This window comes from Pleurodeles waltl, chromosome 4_2 (genome assembly GCF_031143425.1).
Source record: "Pleurodeles waltl isolate 20211129_DDA chromosome 4_2, aPleWal1.hap1.20221129, whole genome shotgun sequence".
Taxonomy (NCBI): Eukaryota; Metazoa; Chordata; class Amphibia; order Caudata; family Salamandridae; genus Pleurodeles; species Pleurodeles waltl.
In genome coordinates this window covers 777,273,385-777,295,296 of record NC_090443.1, presented here as the reverse complement: position 1 = coordinate 777,295,296, position 21,912 = coordinate 777,273,385, and the positions used below count along the sequence as shown (strand labels likewise).

The 21,912-nt window shown below is 44.3% G+C and overlaps 1 protein-coding gene across 1 annotated transcript in view; it reads right to left on the bottom strand.

Moving 5' to 3' along the window:
- LRRIQ3 (leucine rich repeats and IQ motif containing 3) overlaps positions 1-21,912 on the bottom strand; it is a 252,627-nt gene that overhangs the window by 188,318 nt on the left and 42,397 nt on the right. Inside the window, exon 3 of the mRNA XM_069232440.1 lies at positions 18,658-18,981. Coding sequence (XP_069088541.1) covers positions 18,658-18,981 — 324 coding nt within the window. The remainder of the gene's footprint in view (positions 1-18,657; positions 18,982-21,912) is intronic.

Genomic DNA, 21,912 nt, shown 5'->3' with positions numbered 1-21,912 from the left:
TCACTTGCTTTTCCACGCATCACCTCTTTTGTGGCCTGCATCATCTTTGTTTTTGATGCATCCAAAGTACTGTGTGTTACAAGGATATAACCACAGAATTTTTTGGATTCTGACTCTTTCAAACCTTTAATAAGTGATAACTTTATTTGTGTATGTTAGATTTTTGTTGGCTGTACCAAGGTACCAAGAGGGTGAGCAGGGGTTATCTTAGGCGTGTGAATCCCTTACCATGACTACAATGAGGGTGCCTACTTGGACAGGGTGTAAATTGACTGCCAACTAGAGACCCCATTTCTAACAGTCCCCTAGAGATTGCAGCACTAGTTGTGCCACCCGGGGCATCACCCAAAACAAAGGCTCTCAGCCTGCCATTTGGCTGCTGCAATTTAAACCAGTGGCAAAGCCAGACTTCACGTTGGTAAATGTGTAAGTCACCCCATGGCAGTCCTTTCAAGTCCTAAGACAGGGTTAAAAATTTCCTGTGGGTAGGTTATGTTCTGATAATAAACATGCAAATGTTAATTTTACTGTGGAAAATCTTGGTCAACCAATTGGTGAGTACAGAGTTACATGCCGACCCCTCAGCTGTGCTAACTCTGAAATGGTACGACCAAAGTGGGTCATCCAAGGTATCAAACAACTCAGTACATTAAGCCTGACTTGATTCAAAAGCCAAAATTAATGCAACTAGTTGATGTGGGCAACTTCAGCAAAGCTACCACTCCGTTGCCATTGGTCCCTGTGCCCGTACTGGTTGCACACGGGATACTGCTGTCGAGACAGCTTCCTGCCCCACTAGAGAAACTCCCAGGAAAAGGATACAATAGAGGCCTGCTCTTGAAGGAGGTGTCACCTCTTTCTTGCAAGAAGCCAACCACATGGATGCTGTTTCAAAAGGCGTGTTTCAAAGGAGAAGCAGCCTTTGAAGGGCAAACGGGTAACACTTGGAAGAGGGCTGCTCTTGTGTTCAGGCAGATAGGCTAGCACTAGTGACAGGAGAAAGGAAAATGGTTTTTCAGGGGCGTGTAGCCCTAGTGATAGCCACCCCTCTGGGTTGGGCTAGGGAGCTACACACGCCAGGAGAGGAGCCCCGTCATATTGGAAGTGGACAGAATGGTGCATCCTGGGATGCTCAGATGCCACACTTCGCAGGAAGTGGTTACTAAGTGGGAAGGAACCTCATAGCCCTTTGGATATCAACCACCCCAGAAGGCATTTTCTGAGCATAAGTAGGGCCCCTGGCACCCAAACCTCAGATCTCAACTGGCCTGGAAGAAGGACCCAAAAAAGACTGCCTTGCTGCACCGTAGATCCGGCAAAGAGAGGCTGCACCATCGTGGACTGCACCTGCTGCACCTATTGGCTAGCAAAAGACAGGGACTGTGTATGCCCTGTCCTGCTCAAGGTAAAGTCATGGCTAGAGCCCAGGTGACGTCAAGAGACTACAAAGGCCATCTGACTATCCTCCTGTTTGCAGTACAGGAACACGACAGCTGAAGAAGCCTGCTGGGGCAAGTTGGTGGCCTAAAGTCTTCAACCTGCTGCCAACTGCTGTAGTACATTATCAGAGACCAAGACCTGATGCACATAGTTGAACCCAAGTTCACACAGCTCGGGAGGGCCGTTGGAGAGCAGCTGGGTTCCCAGAGGACGAGATATCAACCCAGGGAGGATTGGCCTGTGACCACAATACTGGGTGACCGATAGTACATTGAGGTGACTGGACTTCTGCAAGCACCGAGAGGACTTCAAGAGACATCGACCCTGTGACCAGGATCACCTCACCCATTTCATGGACCGACGATTAGTCACAGCAAGAGCATCACATCCACAGCATTCTTGAGCATCTTCAGCATCCTTCATACCTTGAATCATGACCTCTTCAATAGGATAGCCCTACAAAGGATACAATTGCCTGGAACTGACTAACGACTGCTTCACCTGTTGAGGTAACTGTTTCTCAGGAATTTGCTGTCCCTCTGACTGGCTTCGTACTGTCGTTATTCACCTAAGGTGACTCTAAGTGACTGCATTTCACATTTTTGCTAAACGTTTGTGTCAAATGTGTTGAATTTGCCAATGCTTTTTGTGGTTAAATGAAATGCTTTGATTTTCTGAAGCCTATAATTTCTATATCTCCAAAACCCACTAGGGGATATTTTTCATTGCGATGTCTAGAACTAAAGAAAACTACAGTCTATTTTGTATCCTCAAAACGTGGCCCTCAGGTCCTGGACCCATAGTGAGGTATCAGTTGAACTTTCTGGCCAAGAAAAGTTTTGGTCTCTTTGCAACTGTGTATGCACCTGTTTGCACCAAGATTGTGCCATCTGTACCTTCCACAAACATAAAGCTCCAGTGAACCTGAACTTTCTAGTAACAGGGACTGCCAGAAACGCCCAGCCAAGCAAGATCTGCACTTCACACTACAGCCCGCAGTGACCACCAAAGCAAATCTCCAGCAACAATCGTCAATGACGCCTGACATGATCTTCGTACTGGAGTGTCGACTGTCTGCGACACTCGGTCTGATCTTCACATTACATAGACAACCATCTTCGATGCTCTTCCTGCTCCTCATGGCCTCATCCACCGCAAACGGAACTCCTCACAACAGACTTTGAAGGTATCTCTTTAGCGGGACTAAGCAGGTCCCTGTATCTAGTCTGTGTCCATCGTGGTTGGCCTGAACTCAGCCTCGCAAGACTAGGTAACTGCAAGTGGAGCTTTGTGCTTTAGGTGCTTTACTTACCTGATCTCTTTAAAATTGCATACCTCCAGTTCTACTGATTGGATTTTTGTCATTTTGGTCTCAAATAATGTATTACATTTAATTATATTCTTCTAAATTAGTCTGGGCGTTGTCTTGTTTTGTGTTCTAACTTTATTACTGTTTGAAGTGCTGCATAAATACATTACAAATTCTAAGCCTCTAAGTTTAAGCCTGACTGCTTTTATGCCAAGCTACCAGAGGTTTGCTTGTTTTTCCCCTTGACAGAGATTGTGGCTGCTGCTTGAGCAGGGTTTCACTCTTGTAAATCAGTACCCAATTTCCTACAATCTCCATCCTCTGCATTTCTTCCCAGTCTCTTCTGCAATTCGTAAGAATATCCGTATCAGCTTTTCTCATTTTAGTTATTTTATATTTATTTCTAGTTTTTATTGCCGTAACTAATCTTGTCCTTGCCCTCCTACATTCATTTGTATACCACAAGTTATTCTTATCCTTTTTGCACACTTTTTTCTGATTGCGTTGGAAACAGCCCTTTTGTTGATCAAACAGTTTTAAATGAAATAAAATGACAGCGATAACACTTATGATATTCTTTCATGACTCTAAAGAGGCTAGAAATGAGTTAAAAATACCTGCAATTGTCTTTTGATAATTAGCTAATTGATCCCATTTCATATTCCTGCAGTTGTTAGAGACTATCAGAGGGGGAGCATGGGCATTAACCTCACGAGGAGTCGTACCAAACACTGTCAGTGAGCTTAGATTTCATTCCTGCTACAGTCCATGACAATAACTTAGAGATGGCTTGATCATGCTTTTTTATGTCACAAGTAGAATTTAGATTGTCTAGTTTGAGTTTTTCCCTCTCTGTATCATCATGGCTCTCATGGTTTCATTACTCATAGCCCTATCTCTGTTTGAACATTAGCATTTTCCTTATTGTTCCTAGTTCCATTACTGGTCGAGGTAGCCACGTTTCCATTTGTATGTTGATTCTATAGACTGCACTTGTCAGTCCAAATTTAATGCCTGATGTAAATTCTCTCTCTTGAAACAAACTGTTCGATACTGATAATGGTCTTGTTAACCCGGTTTCTATTTGACTACAGCTCACTGACTCATTTAGAGACTAAGTTTAAAACCTATACTAGATCCAATAGTAGGCAGTGTTTGGTGATCCAATGCAATCATCTCACCCAACAGGGTTTTATTTGCAAGTGTCATTCTTATGTAATCTGACTGGTCAGTTGGTAATTTGTAACACAGTGCTGTGGTCATATCTTCACAGATTACAGATCGTATTTAGGTAAAGGCCTATTCCAGTGGATAACTTTATTAATCCGGGATTTGCTGTCTTCTCTAGTTTGTGGATGGAGTCTCGGTACATTCATCATGAATAATTCCCTATCTCTAAGTCTACTGACATCTTCCTCACAGTATATGTCCTGCCTGTTCATATGAGATATGTACCTTTTTTTTTCTTCTTTTTAATAAAGTTCATGACTTTTATCTTTCCAGTCAGATTTTTTACAGCCAGGTATATGTATTCATTGCTAGTGTATCCAATCTGATCTTGTTTTTATCTACGATTTGCTGTAGGGCCGTTATTTTTGCTATTAAAACGATACCCCTCCCTCACCCTCTCAATGGGAGAACGGTTTTTAGGTTGAGCGCGCAAGCGCTCTGATCTGTTGTAATCTATCTGTGGGCTTTTAGCTGAGACCACCACATGCCCATCACTATAACTCGTTTGTGGGTTTGCCTTTCAAAAATCCTTTGTAATCATTGGTAAATGCTTTAACTTTGTCCCTCCTTGGGGCGGTGTGGTTACAGCCTTGGACATTGACCCTGTTACATGGATAATTGTACATTTGCCAAAACGTCTGATTGCAAGACAACTTCTTTTTCCTTTTTGTGTCTCTCCTTCGCGTTCATGCTCATGGCGGCCGTGGTGCTTTGAATCGGCTCGCTTGTGTCAACTGTTTCACTTTTCATTTTCAATTTGAGTGACAAGAAAAGTCTAGTTAGGAATTTACAGCGTTACCAGCTCTAACTCGAGCAAACGTGAGACCCATTGCATTGCAAATGCTTGGTAAATGTTGCATCTCAGAACTATCTATTGTTTGATGAATGTGTGAAATCGTTTCCTGGTCATACTTACTAAAAGTGGCCAGGGAGTGATTATTCATTCCACAAGTAACTACCTCGATCATATCTAATGCTTTTTTAAAACGCTGTTAACTTTGGTTTTCAGGATCAAGGTTCTCCACTCGCACTGATTTTTTCTCCCTCTCAAAATCCGCCTGTTTGTGTAGTTACATACCATTATCAAGCATACTCAAAGACTATTTCTTATTACCAGGTCCTTCAACCCTTGTTAGCACCTAGTGTCTATTCTGACAAACAACATTGGGGACTAAGGAAACATGATTAATATGTTGCCCTTCGTTCTCTATGGCAATATGCTGATTCCGAGACTGTTATGTGTATCAGGTTTTGGTACTAGGAAAGCCGATGGCTTGAGCCCCTTGAGTACATCAGACTTACTAAGGAATGTTTTAATTTCCCCTGTTTTAACATTAGGGTATATTTTTTGCCCCTTACAATTTAACAAGCTCTCAATTTCCGTAAATGTGCAATTTTCAGCAGTGTGTATGACCATTTGTTTGGGGTTTACTATCACCAGCCAGATGGTCTACTGCTTTTTGTTTCTCCACTATTTATATAATAAAATTGCAAACCTGTTTGTTTACTATCCTAGGTGGGATTACCACAGATTTTCAAGAAATAATAAGCCCTCCAAGTTCAAAACACAATGTTATTACACATTCTCAGATAAATGAGGTTAATTGACAATATACTCCCAACCCAAATGTGTTTATATTTTACAATTGAGTACATCCAAACTACTCTAATCACCACATACATAGTTGTGATGTTACCTTCTGGTTATAATTCTTGGTTGTTAAATCCTGATGGGGTACAGGGTCCAAACAACAAATTTAAGGGGGGGTGAGCCTGGCCTGCTGCTTCTGGTCATTGGCTGGTATGGACAAGCCCAGCCTTGGCTCTGGCACGTCCTGCACACCAGGTCACAGTCGGCATTATATATCACAAACACACAGGTGGGAGGGGTCCTCGTTCATTATCCATTCCAAAATGCCCACTTACCAAGGTGGATCATGAGGATTGGAGAACCCTTCAAGATTATACGTGCCCTGCCAAGGAGTAATAAGTAGTGAATGCTTTTCCTGACCAGATGTCCCCTACCTAGGTTATATCCTGGAGGCATGCTTTGAAAGATATCAATAATTCATGAAGGCGTCCTGTGCGTAATGCAACTTCAGCAACTGCTTCAACTGGATCAGCACATCAGGATAATCCACAAAACGTCAGGGACTGAAACTAAAATAATCTGGGGGGTATAGTGTGGACGAAGGAGAGAGTGGTGCAATGTCCTCATCAGGATATGCCATTCGCTGAGGCTCGCATATGATCAGCCATGCATCTGATCCGCTGTCTGGAGTGGAGATATGCATGACAGTTATCCATCAGTCATTGGTTCAGGGTACACTTGAACAATGGGACTTTGCAACTGCCAGAGGACACCTTTTTGACTTCCAACATAGAATTTAGCGACTTCCGTAGCATCTAGATTTTGTAACCAACCCACAGGGACTGAAGTTACTAACTACGTTGCAGTGGCTATGCAGTTGTCTAATGAAAAAATATGGCTGAGAGCTAGCATTTAGAAGAAAGATAGAAGAGAAATCACAGCTGCAGTGAAAGTGAATGAAAACTGAAAACCAGACACATAAAATTTAAAACATTAGCTTCCAATAGATGTATGTCCAACGTTGTATTCTACCCATAAAAATACACCTACAATAAGGAGCGTAGAAGCTCTTCAGATCCTGTAAGAATACAATTTTTGAGCTGTGCCATCTAACAAAAAAAAACAATTCCTAATTTCATATAATATTTATGAACAGAGTACAACCTGGGAAATTGTAAAACTTGTTGTTTTTAAAGTGCTGTAATGGTGATCGAAGAAGGTGGAGCAATAAGATATGGCTTCCTGGCATTCTGGCCTGGCGTGCCCCAAAAACCTCAATATCCCTGATTAAAGATGGTGGCTGGATAGTAGGTGAATTCCTGGTTCTCTGTCCCAACATGCCAACACAGCCATGCCGCGCTTCACCTAGCTAGTGGGGATAGGGACACAAGGATCTTTGCTGGCAGAGAAGGAAGTGGTGCAGCTCTGACTCCAGGGATAGCACCAAACAAAGCTGGATTAACGTGGATGTTGTGCTGAACCTGAGACACGAGGTGAGGAGGAAACAATGCCATTGCCCAAACTGAGCAAAGATGAGATCTGGCACCAGGTGAAGGAACCAGGTCCAGGGGACAGTGGAAAAGGAACCAGTCTAGGACATAGTACTGTGTTCATACATATCAATAGACCCAATTAGGGCAGGAGACTCACGATTTTTAAAACTGATTTTAACAGCTTTCCACCTAAATGAACGAGTTACTTACCTTCGGTAACGACTTTTCTGGTGGATACATTAGCTACCTGTGGATTCCTCACCTAATGAATACTCCCACGGCACCAGCATTCAACGGAAATCTTCTTCCTAGCTTCTGCACGTCGACGAGGACGTCACATTTGCCCACGCGACGCCGTCTGACGTCATACAGGCAATAAGAGGTCCTCGCCGACGTGCCGACGTCAGTACCAAAAACTTTTACGTGCCTGATAACAATAATTCTATGTAATGAAAAATAAAGGCAACATTTCATAATATCGCAAACTACACATCATTGCAAGAAGATGGCTATAAATTTAATAAAACTTTTTTTGTTTTTTTGTTTTTTAAACAATTGATATATACACTAAATATGTATATACACAAATAAATACATATATACAAATATCCAAATATACATAATCTACACCCGTCCTCAAAACCAAGAGGAGCGCACTCAAGGATTACTTGGTAAGACCAAAAAGGCAACGGGGAGGCGGGTGGGACCGTGAGGAATCCACAGGTAGCTAATGTATCCACCAGAAAAGTCGTTACCGAAGGTAAGTAACTCGTTCTTCTGATGGATACAACTACCTGTGGATTCCTCACCTAATGAATAGAGTCCCAAAGCAGTACCACGCCCGGTGGTGGGTGCCTGTATGGTCAAACCAAGAAATCCTGCAGCACTGACCGTGCAAAATGATCGTCCCTTCTGACCTCAGAGTCCAAGCAGTAATGCTTCGCAAAAGTGTGAAGGGACGACCAAGTTGCGGCCTTGCAGATGTCGACCACAGGAACACCCCTAGCCAAGGCCGAAGTGGCCGACTTAGCCCTGGTGGAATGGGCTCTAATACCATCAGGAGGATCCTTCTTTGCTAAAGAGTAACAAATTTTAATGCAAAGAACAACCCATCTGGAGAGTGTTCTCTTGTGGACTGCCTTTCCTCTCCTCTTGCCCACGTATCCGATGAAAAGCTGATCATCCAGCCTGAAATCCTTCGTTCTGTCTATGAAGAAGCTTAACGCCCTCTTTGGGTCCAAGCGATGAAGTCTCTCTTCTTCCTTTGAAGGATGAGGCGGAGGATAGAACGTGGACAGAGTAATTGTTTGAGCCAAATGGAAGGGTGAAACAACCTTCGGAAGGAAAGCAGCCTTGGTCCTCAACACCACCTTATCCCCATAAAAAGCTGTATAAGGGGGTTTTACCGATAAAGCCTGCAACTCACTCACTCTCCTTGCAGATGTTATGGCCACCAGGAAAACTGTTTTAATAACTAAGAACCTTAATGGACAAGAATGCATAGGCTCAAAAGGGGACCCCCATAAGGAAAGTCAGGACTAAGGACAAATCCCATTGAGGCATAACAAAATGTTTTGGAGGGTATTTATTCATAAGGCCCTTCAAGAATCTAAGTACTATAGGAGATTTAAATAACGATGGTTGGTCTGGTAGAGAAATGAAGGCTGACAGGGCAGACAAGTAACCTTTAATAGTAGCCACTGCACAACCTTTCTGCGCTAAAGACAAAGCAAAAGATAAAACATCCGACAAATGAGCGCGTAAGGGATCAATCTGTCTCTCTCCACACCATAACACAAATTTAGACCACCTATTAGCGTAGATAGTTTTAGTGGAGTGTCACCTGGCCGCTAAGATAACATCCACTACATCAGGCGAGAGAGAGAAAGAACTCAGGTTGCCCCGTTCAATCTCCAGGCATGTAGGTGCAGACTCTGGAGGTTGGGGTGTAAAACCTGCCCCTGCGACTGCGAGAGGAGGTCTGCCCTGAGAGGGAGACGGAGCGGAGGGCACATTGAGAGTTGGAGAAGGTGGGAATACCACACCCTCCTTGGCCAATCCGGAGCTATTAAGATTACTCGGGCCCGGTCTTGGCGAATTTTCCTCAATACTCGAGGAATCAAGGGTATGGGGGGAAACGCGTAAAGCAACTGGTCGCACCAGGTTCTCTGAAACGCGTCCCCCAGAGCCCCCTGCACCGGATACTGGAGGCTGCAGAATAACGGACAGTGCGAATTCTCCCGGGTGGCAAACAGATCTATCAGAGGAACCCCCCACAACTGGAAGATTAGACGGACTTGATCTGGATGGAGACGCCACTCGTGGTCGGCCGAGAAATGGCGACCGAGACCGTCCGCACGTACATTCAAAACTCCAGCCAGATGATTTGCTACCAAGCAAATCCGATGGTCCTTTGCCCAGGACCATAGTCGAAGAGTTTCTCTGCAGAGAAGGTACGACCCCACTCCTCCCTGTTTGTTTATATACCACATCGCGATAGTATTGTCTGTCAGGACCTGAACCGACTGACCGCGAAGGGATGGGAGGAAGGCCTTGAGAGACAGACGTACAGCCCGTAACTCTAACGGATTGATATGAAACATCTGTTCCCCTGGAGATCAAAGCCCTTTGATCTCCAGGTTCCCCAGATGAGCTCCCCACCCTAGAGTGGAAGCATCCGTTATGACCGTGGTCACTGGTGGAGGCTGCATGAACGGCCTTTCTTGGGAAAGACTGTCGTCCGCAATCCACCACTTCAAATCCGTGGCAGCATCTCTGGAGATCCTGACAGAACCTTTGAGATCCCCTCTGTGTTGAGACCACTGCCTTCGGAGGCACCACTGAAGAGCCCACATGTGCCAGCGAGCATGCATGACCAACAGTATGCAGGAGGCAAAAAGACCGAGCAGACGAAGGACCTTGAGGACTGGAACGACCGTTCCACTTCGAAACATTGGAACCAACTCCTGAATATCTTGAATCCGCTGAGGCGGAGGAAAGGCTCGATCCAATGTTGTATCCAGTACTGCCCCTATGAACAGGAGGCGTTGAGAGGGCTCTAGGTGAGATTTGGGCACGTTCACCGAAAAGCCCAGGTCGAACAACAACTGGGTTGTCGACTGCAGATGATGCAACACAAGCTCTGGGGACTTGGCTTTGATCAACCAGTCATCTAGGTAAGGGAATACTGCTATCCCCTTCCTCCTGAGCTCTGCTGCAACCACCGACATCACCTTCGTGAAGACTCGAGGTGCTGAAGTAAGACCAAACGGGAGGACCGCAAACTGATAGTGCTGCGACCCCACCACAAACCGGAGATACTTCCTGTGCGACTTGAGTATCGGGATATGAAAATAAGCATCCTGCAAGTCGACAGACACCATCCAATCTCCATTGTTCAACGCCAAAAGCACCTGAGCTAGGGTCAGCATCTTGAACTTTTCCTGTTTGAGGAACCAATTCAAGATCCTCAGGTCCAGGATTGGTCTCAACCGACCATCCTTCTTGGGAATCAGGAAGTACCTCGAGTAACAACCTTGACCCCTTTCCTGCTCTGGAACCAACTCCACCGCGCCCTTTAAAAGGAGGACTTGAACCTCCTGTTCTAACAACAGGAGGTGGTCTTTAGAACAATAAGATGGGCGGGGCGGGATGGGGGGCGGAAACTCCCGAAAGGGAAGGGTGTAGCCTTTTCCCACAATGCTGATAACCCAAGTGTCTGATGTAATAGCTTCCCATTTGTGAAGAAAATGCAGTAACCTTCCCCCTACAGGAGAGGAGTGAGTGAGAATTAGTGGAAGCCTAAGGCTGCTTCCCCTGCTGCACCCCTCCAGAGGACGAGGAAGAGGCAGAGTGCTGCTGAGAGGCTCCCCTGGTGCGGACCCTACCTCTCCCTCTAATTAATCTAAAGGTGAGAGAAGAGGCAGGTTGTTGGAATCTCCCCCGAAAGGAAGGGGAGGAACAGCCACGTCTAAATCCACGAAACCTCCTAAAAAATCTGGAGGAGGCAGAAGAAGCGGCTTGCAGTCCTAATGACTTGGCTGTGGCCCTGCTTTCTTTAAACCTTTCCAAGGCCGAATCCGCTTTGGCCCCAAAAAGTTTGTCCCCATCAAACGGGAGGTCCAACAGGGTCGACTGCACGTCCGAAGAGAACCCTGAGTTGCGAAGCCAAGCCTGTCTCCTCGCAACCACAGCCGTGCCCATCGCTCTAGCCACTGAGTCAGTTGTGTCCAACCCAGATTGGATAACCTGGGTTGCAGCAGCCTGGGCATCCGACACGATATTCAAGAGCCCTTGGGGAAGCTCCGTATGCGATGATGTTATTTCGTCCATAAGAGCATCGATGTACCTCCCCAAGATACATGTAGCGTTGGTGGACTTCAACGCCATGCTACAGGATGAAAATATTTTCTTGGATTGTGAGTCCAACTTCTTGGAGTCTCTGTCCCCCGGCACCGTCGGAAAAGATCCAGCCGCAGATCTAGAAGAACAGGGAGCCTGGACCACCAAGCTCTCCGGCGTAGGGTGTCTGGACAGAAAGCCAGGGTCAGATGGTGCAGCCCGATACCTCCTGGCCACAGCCCTATGAACCGCTGAGGAAGATACCGGCTTCTTCCAAACCTCCAATACCGGATCAAGCAAAGCCTTGTTGAATGGTAAAAGAGGCTCTGCTGCAGTAGAGGCCGGATGTAGGACCTCAGTTAATAAATTCTGTTTCACCTCCGCTACCGGCAAAGGCAGTTCGAGGAAGTTAGCTGCCTTTCTTACTACAGCGTGAAAAGTGGCTGCCTCCTCAGTATACTCCCCTGGAGATGACAAGTCCCACTCAGGGGAAGTATCCAGCCCACTAGCTGTATCCAGTCCATGAAGACCCTCACCAGAATCCTCAATTTCTCCTTCCGCCAAGACCCGTTGGTATTCTTGTTCCTCCAAGAGACGGAGAGCACGTCTCCTAGAATGTAGCCTCTCTTCAATACGCGGCGTCGACATGGCATCTGCCGAATTCGAGGAACGACACCGATCGCCGGATCCATCCGACGCCATGTCCGGCGCCACAAGAAGCTTCGACGCCGAGTTCGGAGCCGGATGAAGAGAGGTTCGTCTCGGAGTCTCAGATGGTCCTGTCGGGGTCACTGGCCGAAACCCCGAAGTCGACGGGATGGAAACCTCCGGGGCCGAAACCTCTGGAGCCACCGGAGCAGACACCGGAGCCGACACCGGCGCTAAGCCCACATTCCCCAAGGGGAGAAAGGGCATGAAGGGTGCTGGCCGTAGCGGCACCGGAGCACCCAAGGTGAAAGCCAACGGCCCTGAAGGACCGGTCGGAGCACCGCCTGGAGCCATCTGCTGGAAGATGGTAAACATTGCATTCAGAAATGTGGAATTACCGGCTCCAGGGGCAGGAAAAGCCGGATACTGGGGTGCCTGGATCGAAGGCGACCCCGACGCCAGCCTCGACATCTGCGACGCCGGAGAGAACACCTGAGGCTGCGTCACTTCAATCACTGAAGATGTCTGCCCAGGCGAAGTCGGCGAAGCCGGAGAAGGCAACGGTGTCGATGGATGTGGAGTGAATGTGGGACTGACCTCCCAAGTCTTTCGACGCCGAGCCAAAGGCGACCTCGATCGAGACCTCTCCTTGCTGGAATGGCGCCGTGAATCCCTACGGCGCCGGGAGTCTCGATGACGCCGATGAGACCTCGGCGAGGAGGACTTCCTATGATGTTTCTTCTCCTTCCTTTTTGACTTCGCCATGAAGAGCATGGCTTCTCGCTCTTTTAGGGCTTTTGGATTCATGTGTTGACATGAATCACATGTTGCGACGTCGTGGTCGGAGCTTAAGCACCATAAGCAGCCCGAATGTGGGTGAGTAACGGACATCTTGCCCCCACACTCCCGACAGGGCTTGAAACCAGACTTCCTCTGAGACATAGTAACCTCAGAGAAAAACACGATGCAGAAAAACACACTGTAACTTCGAAAGCAACAGTAGCTCCCTCGAAGATAACCGTTTCGAAACGCATGGAAAAAAGGAAACTGACGTCGGCACGTCGGCGAGGACCTCTTATTGCCTGTATGACGTCAGACGGCGTCGCGTGGGCAAATGTGACGTCCTCGTCGACGTGCAGAAGCTAGGAAGAAGATTTCCGTTGAATGCTGGCCCCGTGGGAGTATTCATTAGGTGAGGAATCCACAGGTAGTTGTATCCATCAGAAAGCCTTTTTTCAATGCAAGTCGATGGGGAAAGTGTAATCCCCTAATTGTTTCGAAATCTCCCTTTTTCTAGTGTAAAGAGGTTGGCATGTATGTGTGTCTCCAGCGAAGAACAAGTCCCAATTGATTGGGGAGTGCTAAAGAAATGTAGAAGTGGCAGAAGGCCATCATTGAGAGAAAGAAACATGCAGCAACACAAGTTTGTGCACAGGAGCCTGGGAGTGTCACAGACTACACAAGCTCAGTCTTCCCACCACAACAGAGAAAAACACTCCTAAGCAGTGGTGTAGCAATAGCTCCTGCAGCCAGGAGCTCCAAGGGGCCTATTCGGGCACTGTGCACAGGCCGCCTGTGCACAGTGCCTGAGTGGGCCCCTGGCTGAGAGCTCCTGACTGGGTACGAAGCGTGGGGGTAGGGGCCCTCCATATATTGGACAGGGGCCCTTCCTCAAGCTTTGTTATGCCACTGCTCCCAAGGCACAGGAGCAGAAAAGATACAGGGAGGGTGATGCTGTGGCACAATGCAGGAAAGAAGTGAGCAGCCACAAACAAGCACTGAGGGCTCCGACAAAGCAAACAGACATACCCACAGCTCACAGTGGAATTAGAAGAACACAGAGCCCAAGGCACAGATATCCACTGCTGAGGGCTCACCAGATCACAGAGAAAGGCATCACCCTAATCAACAGGAAAGGTGATGAAGCAGAAAAAGACAACTGTTTCAGAGATGAGACAGAAGACAAAGTGAGGCTCAAACAGGGGCAAGCCTTGCGAGTGACACATAGGCATTATGCCCCTCAAGTATGGCGCTGCGTCAGGTCAGGAAAAGCAACCAGTAAATAGCACAACCTGAAATGTTGTTGGCCTGATCGCACGATGAGAGAAGGGCCTGAAAAAAGCTTCAATCTGGGCCTCTCCTGAGGAAGCAGTAGCAAGCCAGAATAAACTCCCAAACTCCAGAGACACTACACTAAACTACAGCAAATTAGAAGTAGAGGTAATGCCAAACATGAACCCTGATAACAGTAAGCCAACTAACTCATTATCGAGAAGGAAACAAGGCAGCACTGTGGAAGTAATTAGAAAGTGAAAGCAATATCAGGCATAACATTCCCCTCTACAACAATCAGACCTATAGCTGTTATCATTGGCGTTTCACCACCAGAGACTCAGGCTTATTAAATTGAGCACAAGTCAAGCATCAGTCATAAAACTGCAAATGTATACAGCAATCAATTAGCCAAACAAACTAGTATCCCTCCTCAAAGCGCTTAACAAGGATTCTTGAAGTGCAAACTTCTATACTCATGGTTTGCCTACTATTCGAGGAGATTCAATGTAACTAAAAACATGTAGGCTTTAATTCAGAGTAATAACAATCCTTCTTAAATCCCTATTGACTTTAACATATGCTTCTCACAATCAATGAGTCTGGAATACTGCTTGCATCATATTTTTTTATAATAAAGAATCCGGCATATAGCCTAAATCAATAACTTGTCACATAAGCAGCTTACGTTCATTGTACAGAGAGTATGCTTTACACAAAGAAACAAGCTGGCATACAGTCATAAATGTACAAATGTATACAAAATTACAGTTGGCAATGCAAAATACTATTTCTCCTAAGAGAGTTTAATAAGAACAAGTGTAGTGCATATCTTCCATCCCAACAGTTTGTTCAGGTAGACCACCAAAACCCTTGCCTACTATAGTAATCTGTTAAATTCCATGTACCAAAGTACCTGCCTATGGACTTAGCGCAGTGCAACAACAATCAACCCTTAAAAGCCTAATTTCTTTAACACATGCTTTTTTACAATAAGTAAGTCAGGTCTACTGACTTTGTCATAAAGTTTCATAATACACATACCATAGCTATTAAATCTGGCATGGTTTTCCCAACGAACTGATGAAACCTTAGCCCTTCAACATTGGCTTTATACTTTAGCCAACACCGGCCTATTCAAGTGCACATAAACTGGCAACCATCATGCATACAATTATAAAATTACAAATATGCAGAAAAATACAGGATGCAAAACAATATACAAACTCTCTCAGCAGGGCCTAACAATAATCATCACAGTGAACCCCCCCAAAGTCTGCCAGAGTGGGTGGCTAATGTCAAAACTCTTGCCTACTATGGTAATCTGTGAGATTCCATGTAGAAAACATACCAATCTGTAGGCTTTAATAAAGAGTAATAACAATCCACACCCAAATGCCTATCAACTTCAATGTATGCTTCTAACAATAAATATGTCAGGCTTAGTGCCTTTGTCACATAATTTCATGATAAACAGATCCAGCCGATAGCCATGATCATTGGCTTGCCACCATACCCAATTCAATCCTGCTGCATCAAGTATAAACTTTGCTTCAAGTCAAAAAGTGTTATACATGCAACCTTTTTAGTCAAATCACACAAATTCAGCCCAATCAAATCATGTACTAAGGGGGACCAATAAGCAGGTGAGGCCCGGCCCTTCTCACATTTGATCACATAAGGTTATATGACACGTTCACTTTTAAGCCAAACCTAAAAATGCATGTAGTTGATTGACTGCCATCCTGCCATCTGTGCCGCTGAGAGAGAAATACACAGTACATTATCTAGTTAACTAAGAGATTTTTTTTTTTTAAAGCATTACAATGTTATTTCTGTCCCCCTGAAATTTCAAGCTCAGGCAGCTGGATAAATAAAATCATCACAGCTGCATGGAAGGCAATCACTTTTTTGTGGAAGCACACAAATTCTGTCCAATGAAAACATTTACTCTTGGCTTTCAGCATGTGGGTAGATCAAAGCCCCTCTCCTGGTGATTCTCAAATATTGTCTAGCAAAAGCTGCACTGTTTAGCAGGACCATAAAAAAGTGGCCAGGAGAACTTACAGTGACATACATGGGACCTTCCTCCATTTTCATAAAAGTTAAAAAAACAGCCCTCCTATTTTACCTAGGGATGAAGAGAACTCAAAGAATTTCGCTCTATGGTATTCCATGGAGTTTCGCAATGGCAGAAAATACACAGCTAACACCGCTTGCACTGCAATTTAGCCTTGGTAGCCTGAACAGGGCTGTAAATCAGCGCAAACTGCACCATGCATTGCTCAAGAGCACGCGGCCATTCAAGCTGATTTTGCTGCCACTCGAGTAGAAAATCTACTTGTGCAGCAGCAAATCTACTTGATGGACAGCCTTCTTACCAAAACCACATACACCCGCCCGTGTTAGAAAATCACTATAGTGGATGTCACATCTTGCTCACCAGCTGGCATTTTCTGGATCCTCAAGGGAGAAAGACTCTGCCACACGGCAATTGGCGGAATTTAAACATAACTCTGTATTAAAGAGGAATGGAGAGTGACCAAAATTCTTCCAATTCCGTGGGTGGAACAAAACATTTTGCCCACCCCTAATTTAACCACCACTTAAAAAAGAATGTTGGTATCTTTTGTTTACCCAGAAAAAATATACTTTAGTACATCAGAGGTGTTTTAATTAGTCATTAGGACATAGACCATTTTGAAATAAAACTCAGATGCACAAAACTAGCAGAATGCAATTAAACTGAAATATGTCTTTTGCTTTTCCATTTTGGTGTACTTCAGCATAGTAGCCAGATGCACACACTGCAGAACGAGGTTATAGAAATCTAAATTGCCAGCACAAATTCCATTCCTTGGTAGTTCAGAATTAAAATTAAAATCACTTAAATAATTATGCTTGATTAAAGTATATCTACTTCTGAAAGAAGGGCATCCACTGTGCTTAATTAGGGCAAAGCACAGAATCGGGTGCAGGAACATCATACATTTCCAAGTGGCCCCTAGTCCTGTATTCTACCATTCCACCAAGCATACATTTAAAGAAAATATTGTCATATCTGACTCAGGTCTGAGCTCATTTCTACATGTGAAGGCTACTAACAGAAACTTTAAAAGAATTACTATGGTAGCCTCTGTTGAAGTCTGAGAGAATCTCACTATACACCGACAGCCTGATGTCACTCTTCTAAACTCATATTCGCATTCACCAAAATAATCTGCCAGATTCAACCAGATCACATATGGAGGCCAACCATGATGGGACAGGGCTCCCTCTTTGGAACTTCATCAAACATTCCTGCCTTCAACAAGGAACTCAACGTAGCTCTTTTCAAGGACTTCCTTCCAGGAGCTCGCGAGAGAGGATTTTTTTTATAGTTGCCATTTGGCATAACCTGGCTCTGAAGTCCTTCCAGTTTTTGATGAAAGTATGGTCAAAAGAGAGCGGTTTTACTTATTGGAAATCCCATTAGAAAGTGCTGCAGTTTCCAGGTGCAGAGTCTCTCCTGGTTTATGAGCATTAAGAATTTTCTAAATGATCGCAGATTAAAGAGTTAGAAAAGAATACTCAATTTTATTTGCGATCTAGTGGATGAAAGAAGAACCTGATGGAAAATCATGCAGGTTTCTACCTGTAGTAGAAACAGGTTGGGGAAGATAACTATACTGTGATGTAACTAGACCCTTCAATTTTCTTACGTTGTATGTAGTTAAGTTTAGGTTAGATATTTGCCATATATCAAATGGGTAGTAAAGGTAGTAGTATGGACAAATGCCTGTTCTGTGGGGACAAAAAAGGAACATCTGGACCACTTTCTACTTTAATGCTACTTGTAATTGTCCATAGTAGTCCAGATTTAATTCTGTTCTTCAGGCAGCGCAGGTTAGATACATGGGTACCACAACGACAACGTGAAGAGAGTTGGTTAATGAGATAATAGTAGCAGCAGGTTCTAGGTTTTAGGCATAATATGACACAAATGCATACAATATATCTATATGGTAGGTTAAGCTATTGTTCCTGGTGTATTTGTGTGAGGACAATGATGTGACATAGGGCTCCACTGGCAGGAAAGAATGGTGGTGAAAGTGTAAACACGAGTAAATCAGGCCCTTTGTATTTGTTTGGAATGGGAGTAAACTGTATAAGGCCTTTTTGCACAGGGTTGTGACTTTTGCAATTTATATTTTAAAGTTTCTGTTTTTGAAAAAGGAATTACAGTTTATAGATTCACATAAAATCTTACAGGCCAGCCTCAGGTGGAGCTTTGGCAAAGCAACATAGTGACTACCCAAGGCCTGGATTAGGAGAAGATCTAGAAAGAGGTAACACAAAATATTTCCCCCATTCCTATTGCCAGGGTGATAAATAGTAAAGAATGGTTAATGGTGAACACCAGTTTTCTATATACAAAATAATGAGCGTACACATAATTTAAGTCATACTGAGATCCACTCTTACCAAAAGGATTTAAACCATTTTATAACTCTACTGTATTGTTGTAAAATATGTAACATATCAAACACAAAAAATTAAATTTAAATGCTTACCGTTTTTAGAACAGGCAACATGTTCAAAAAGAGACGAGGATTTAAGGGTTTAAACATATCAGTAAGATGACAGTCCTCGATAATCTCCTCATCAGAAATAACATAGTTATCCAAGACTTTGAGTGACAAAATACTGTTCACAACAATATGTCGGTAGCGTTTCTTCAGACTTGCTGGGGTATCGAATAAAGTGAGTCCTATCAAGTTGGAACATGAAGACAAGGCTTGTACATTCTTCAATTTTTCAATTGGATTGTTGTGAAGATAAAGTAATTTCAGTTCTCTCATTTCAGACCAAAATTCCTGACGTGGAAGCAGGTGGATCTGAAAAAATAATGGCATTATAAATCTGTGCAAGAATAAATCCAGATTAACAGCATTTAAAGCATGAAAATACATTGAGTAACATCTGCTTGGTGCATAGGTTCATTATATTTTATATTATGAGCAAAACACCAAAAAACAAAGCTTTCAGAATATGTTATTTTGTATAATGGCCTCATATGTTTCACCTAAATGCTACTGATTTTCTTCACTTCTCCCAGTGGTTTGTGGCACTGGTGCGAGGTGAAGTCAGACAGCAGGTGAACCATTAAACCTGTGCATGTGTGTTTGTTCATAACCATTCTGTACAGATTAGGTGGCTGTTTGTACGCTGTCTGCCCACATGTCCTGTAACTCCAACATCTCAGGGCATTTCTCCACATTGCTGTCACCAATACTGTACATGGACGCAGACTGGGAAATGTAGGCATAGCAGTAACCATGAATCCCTCTATTGCACTCAGAATGCTACAATGTGTGACCCTTACAGGTGGCCATTCCGCTCATCCGTACTGTTTTGCCTCTTTCAGTTTATAAAGTTTGTGGAGCAGAGGTGCGGTGATGATGGTCTGACTGATTAAATATAGAAACTGGATCGAGTGACAGGCTGATACCTGTTGTTGCTTTCTGTTCTCTGATCGTGGATCCCATAGCAGAAAAATGATCTGAACAGGTGTTTTGAATAGTATCCTAAGTGTCCACAGTACAAAGCAATGCCTACTATGACTTGTGTGCTACAATGGGAAAAGGAGGATGAAACAGCAATAGTACCAAGGAGATAAAATATGGTGTGATCTGTAAGCTTTAAAGTATTCAGTCCCAAGATGCCTAACTCAAAAAGGCGAAGAACTAACTCTGCTCAAACGTGCCTTTCTTTTTGAAGCACAGTGAGCTATCATATTGTTTGAAAAAAGATGCCGGGTCAGAGGGCTATTAAACAATTTCAATCCCTCCTTTCTACCCAGAAACGCTTTCTATCATAATAATGACTTCAAATTGGATTTGAGTACAGATGTCTCTGCAACAAGCAACAGCCAGGCAGACTATACAACCTTATCCATAGGGAAAACAATCAGTTTGCATTTAAACCATATTCAGTCTATGTGAGATGTAGCTTTGAAAAGGAAGAGGAGCTGGTTGCAAAGGAGGAGGGTAAGGCAAGTACAAAAAAGGAGGTGTCCTGTTCCCAGCTTTGACAGAATTTAAGTCCTGCCCAGCTGTTGTGCATCCAAGCACAAGGCTTCACGACTGCCTAAGAACCCTATAGATAAAACAATAGAAAGAATCTGCATAAAGAGTGACACTCCAATTTCTGAGATGGAGCACGACAAGAAGGCTTGGTTGGACTAAAAAGATCGTATCTGCCTAGACACTGTTGAAACAGGTCTTTCCTGGATTGCAGAAAGGTGGTTGACAGACTTCACAAAAGAAGACTGAGAAAAGTTTGACCACCACAACAGGTCAATCTGAGAAGATAAAAAATGTACGTTTGCTGGCTAGGATTCTGCAACAGAAAATAAGGAGGCGCCTGTGGATTAGAATTGGCACAAACCACCCAAACAGTAGAACTGGGTGAAGGACAAATGAGGTGCAAAAACCAGGAGGAGAGTACACAGAAAACACCCAAGCCTTCAGGCCCCATGAACCAAAAATGCCACAATTAACAAACACTTCAGAATCATTACATTCTAAGGTGGGAGTGTGTTGAATGAAAAATTTCCTAGCTAACATAACGGAAAGTTTCAATTCTATTAAGGACACGGAGACGAGGATTACACTGTTATTTCCTCACTTTATTTTCCACAGTAGCCAAGACAAACATTAAATAACCTCATTTCCCATGAACACTTTTGGAAAAACAGAAACATTTCATGGAGTCCACAGCCAATACCAGTCCTCCCTCTTCCCTAAAGTCCACTGTCACCATTGTACCTCCTCTTTCTTCATGCGACCAAGAGCCACTGTCAACTGCCTTTACTCCTGTTTGGAACCTTCTGAACCTATGCACAAAAACGCAAGACACCATCGATATGATAACCTGTCAATTTTTCCCACAATAAATTCAATCAAGTCAATGATAAATATTCTCAATCATGCATGGTCATGCCAGTAACTCTCATCACATGTTTAGCGCAGAAGGACATTATGCTCACCTTTACGCTAAGGCACCAAGAGAGGAAGCGTGTCATCATGGGTGGGTTAATCCTCGCCTCCATATCCTTAATAGACTTGAAACTTTCTGTTTCTTAGCTAGGAAGTTTTTCATTCTATGTCAGGACTGGAGGCAAGGATTACACTACTTCTAAGCTTTCCCACCACCAGGGATGCCATATTGGGAATCAGCTTCAAGTAAAACCTCTTGAAGGTGGAGTCTGAGCACCAGTGTGCTGCATTCAGGATGTCCTCTAAGGGTGCCCCCATGCAAAATGCCTTTGAAGCCATCACCCCCCTAACCGAGTGGGCGATAAAAATCTTGGTATCAACACCTGCTTCCTGCATAGCCCAGCGAACCCATCTGGCAATGGTGGGCGAGGAGACTGCCCGAAATGGTTTACGGAGGGCAATTAACTGTTGGTGTTCCCCATTCAGACGGAATTCCTCCGTTATGACTTTGTATGCCTTAATAGCCCTTACTACACATAACTTTGGAGAATCTGGAAAAGAAGGGTAAATTACAATCCGAGAATTACACTTTGTACGTCTAGTAATATTAAAGGTAACTCCGTCCAGAATAAACACTCTACCTATAATATCCAGAGCTCGAACATCCGAGACCCGTCTGCAAGATACTAGGCAAAGTAAACTTGCCAGTTTCACTGACAGTTTCTTCCTGGATAAACACTTGTTAGCAGGCCATGATAGGAGTAAGTTTAGGACCTTGTTGACGTCCCTTAAGGTTGAGTATCTAGCATCCGGTGGAAGCGACAGGCG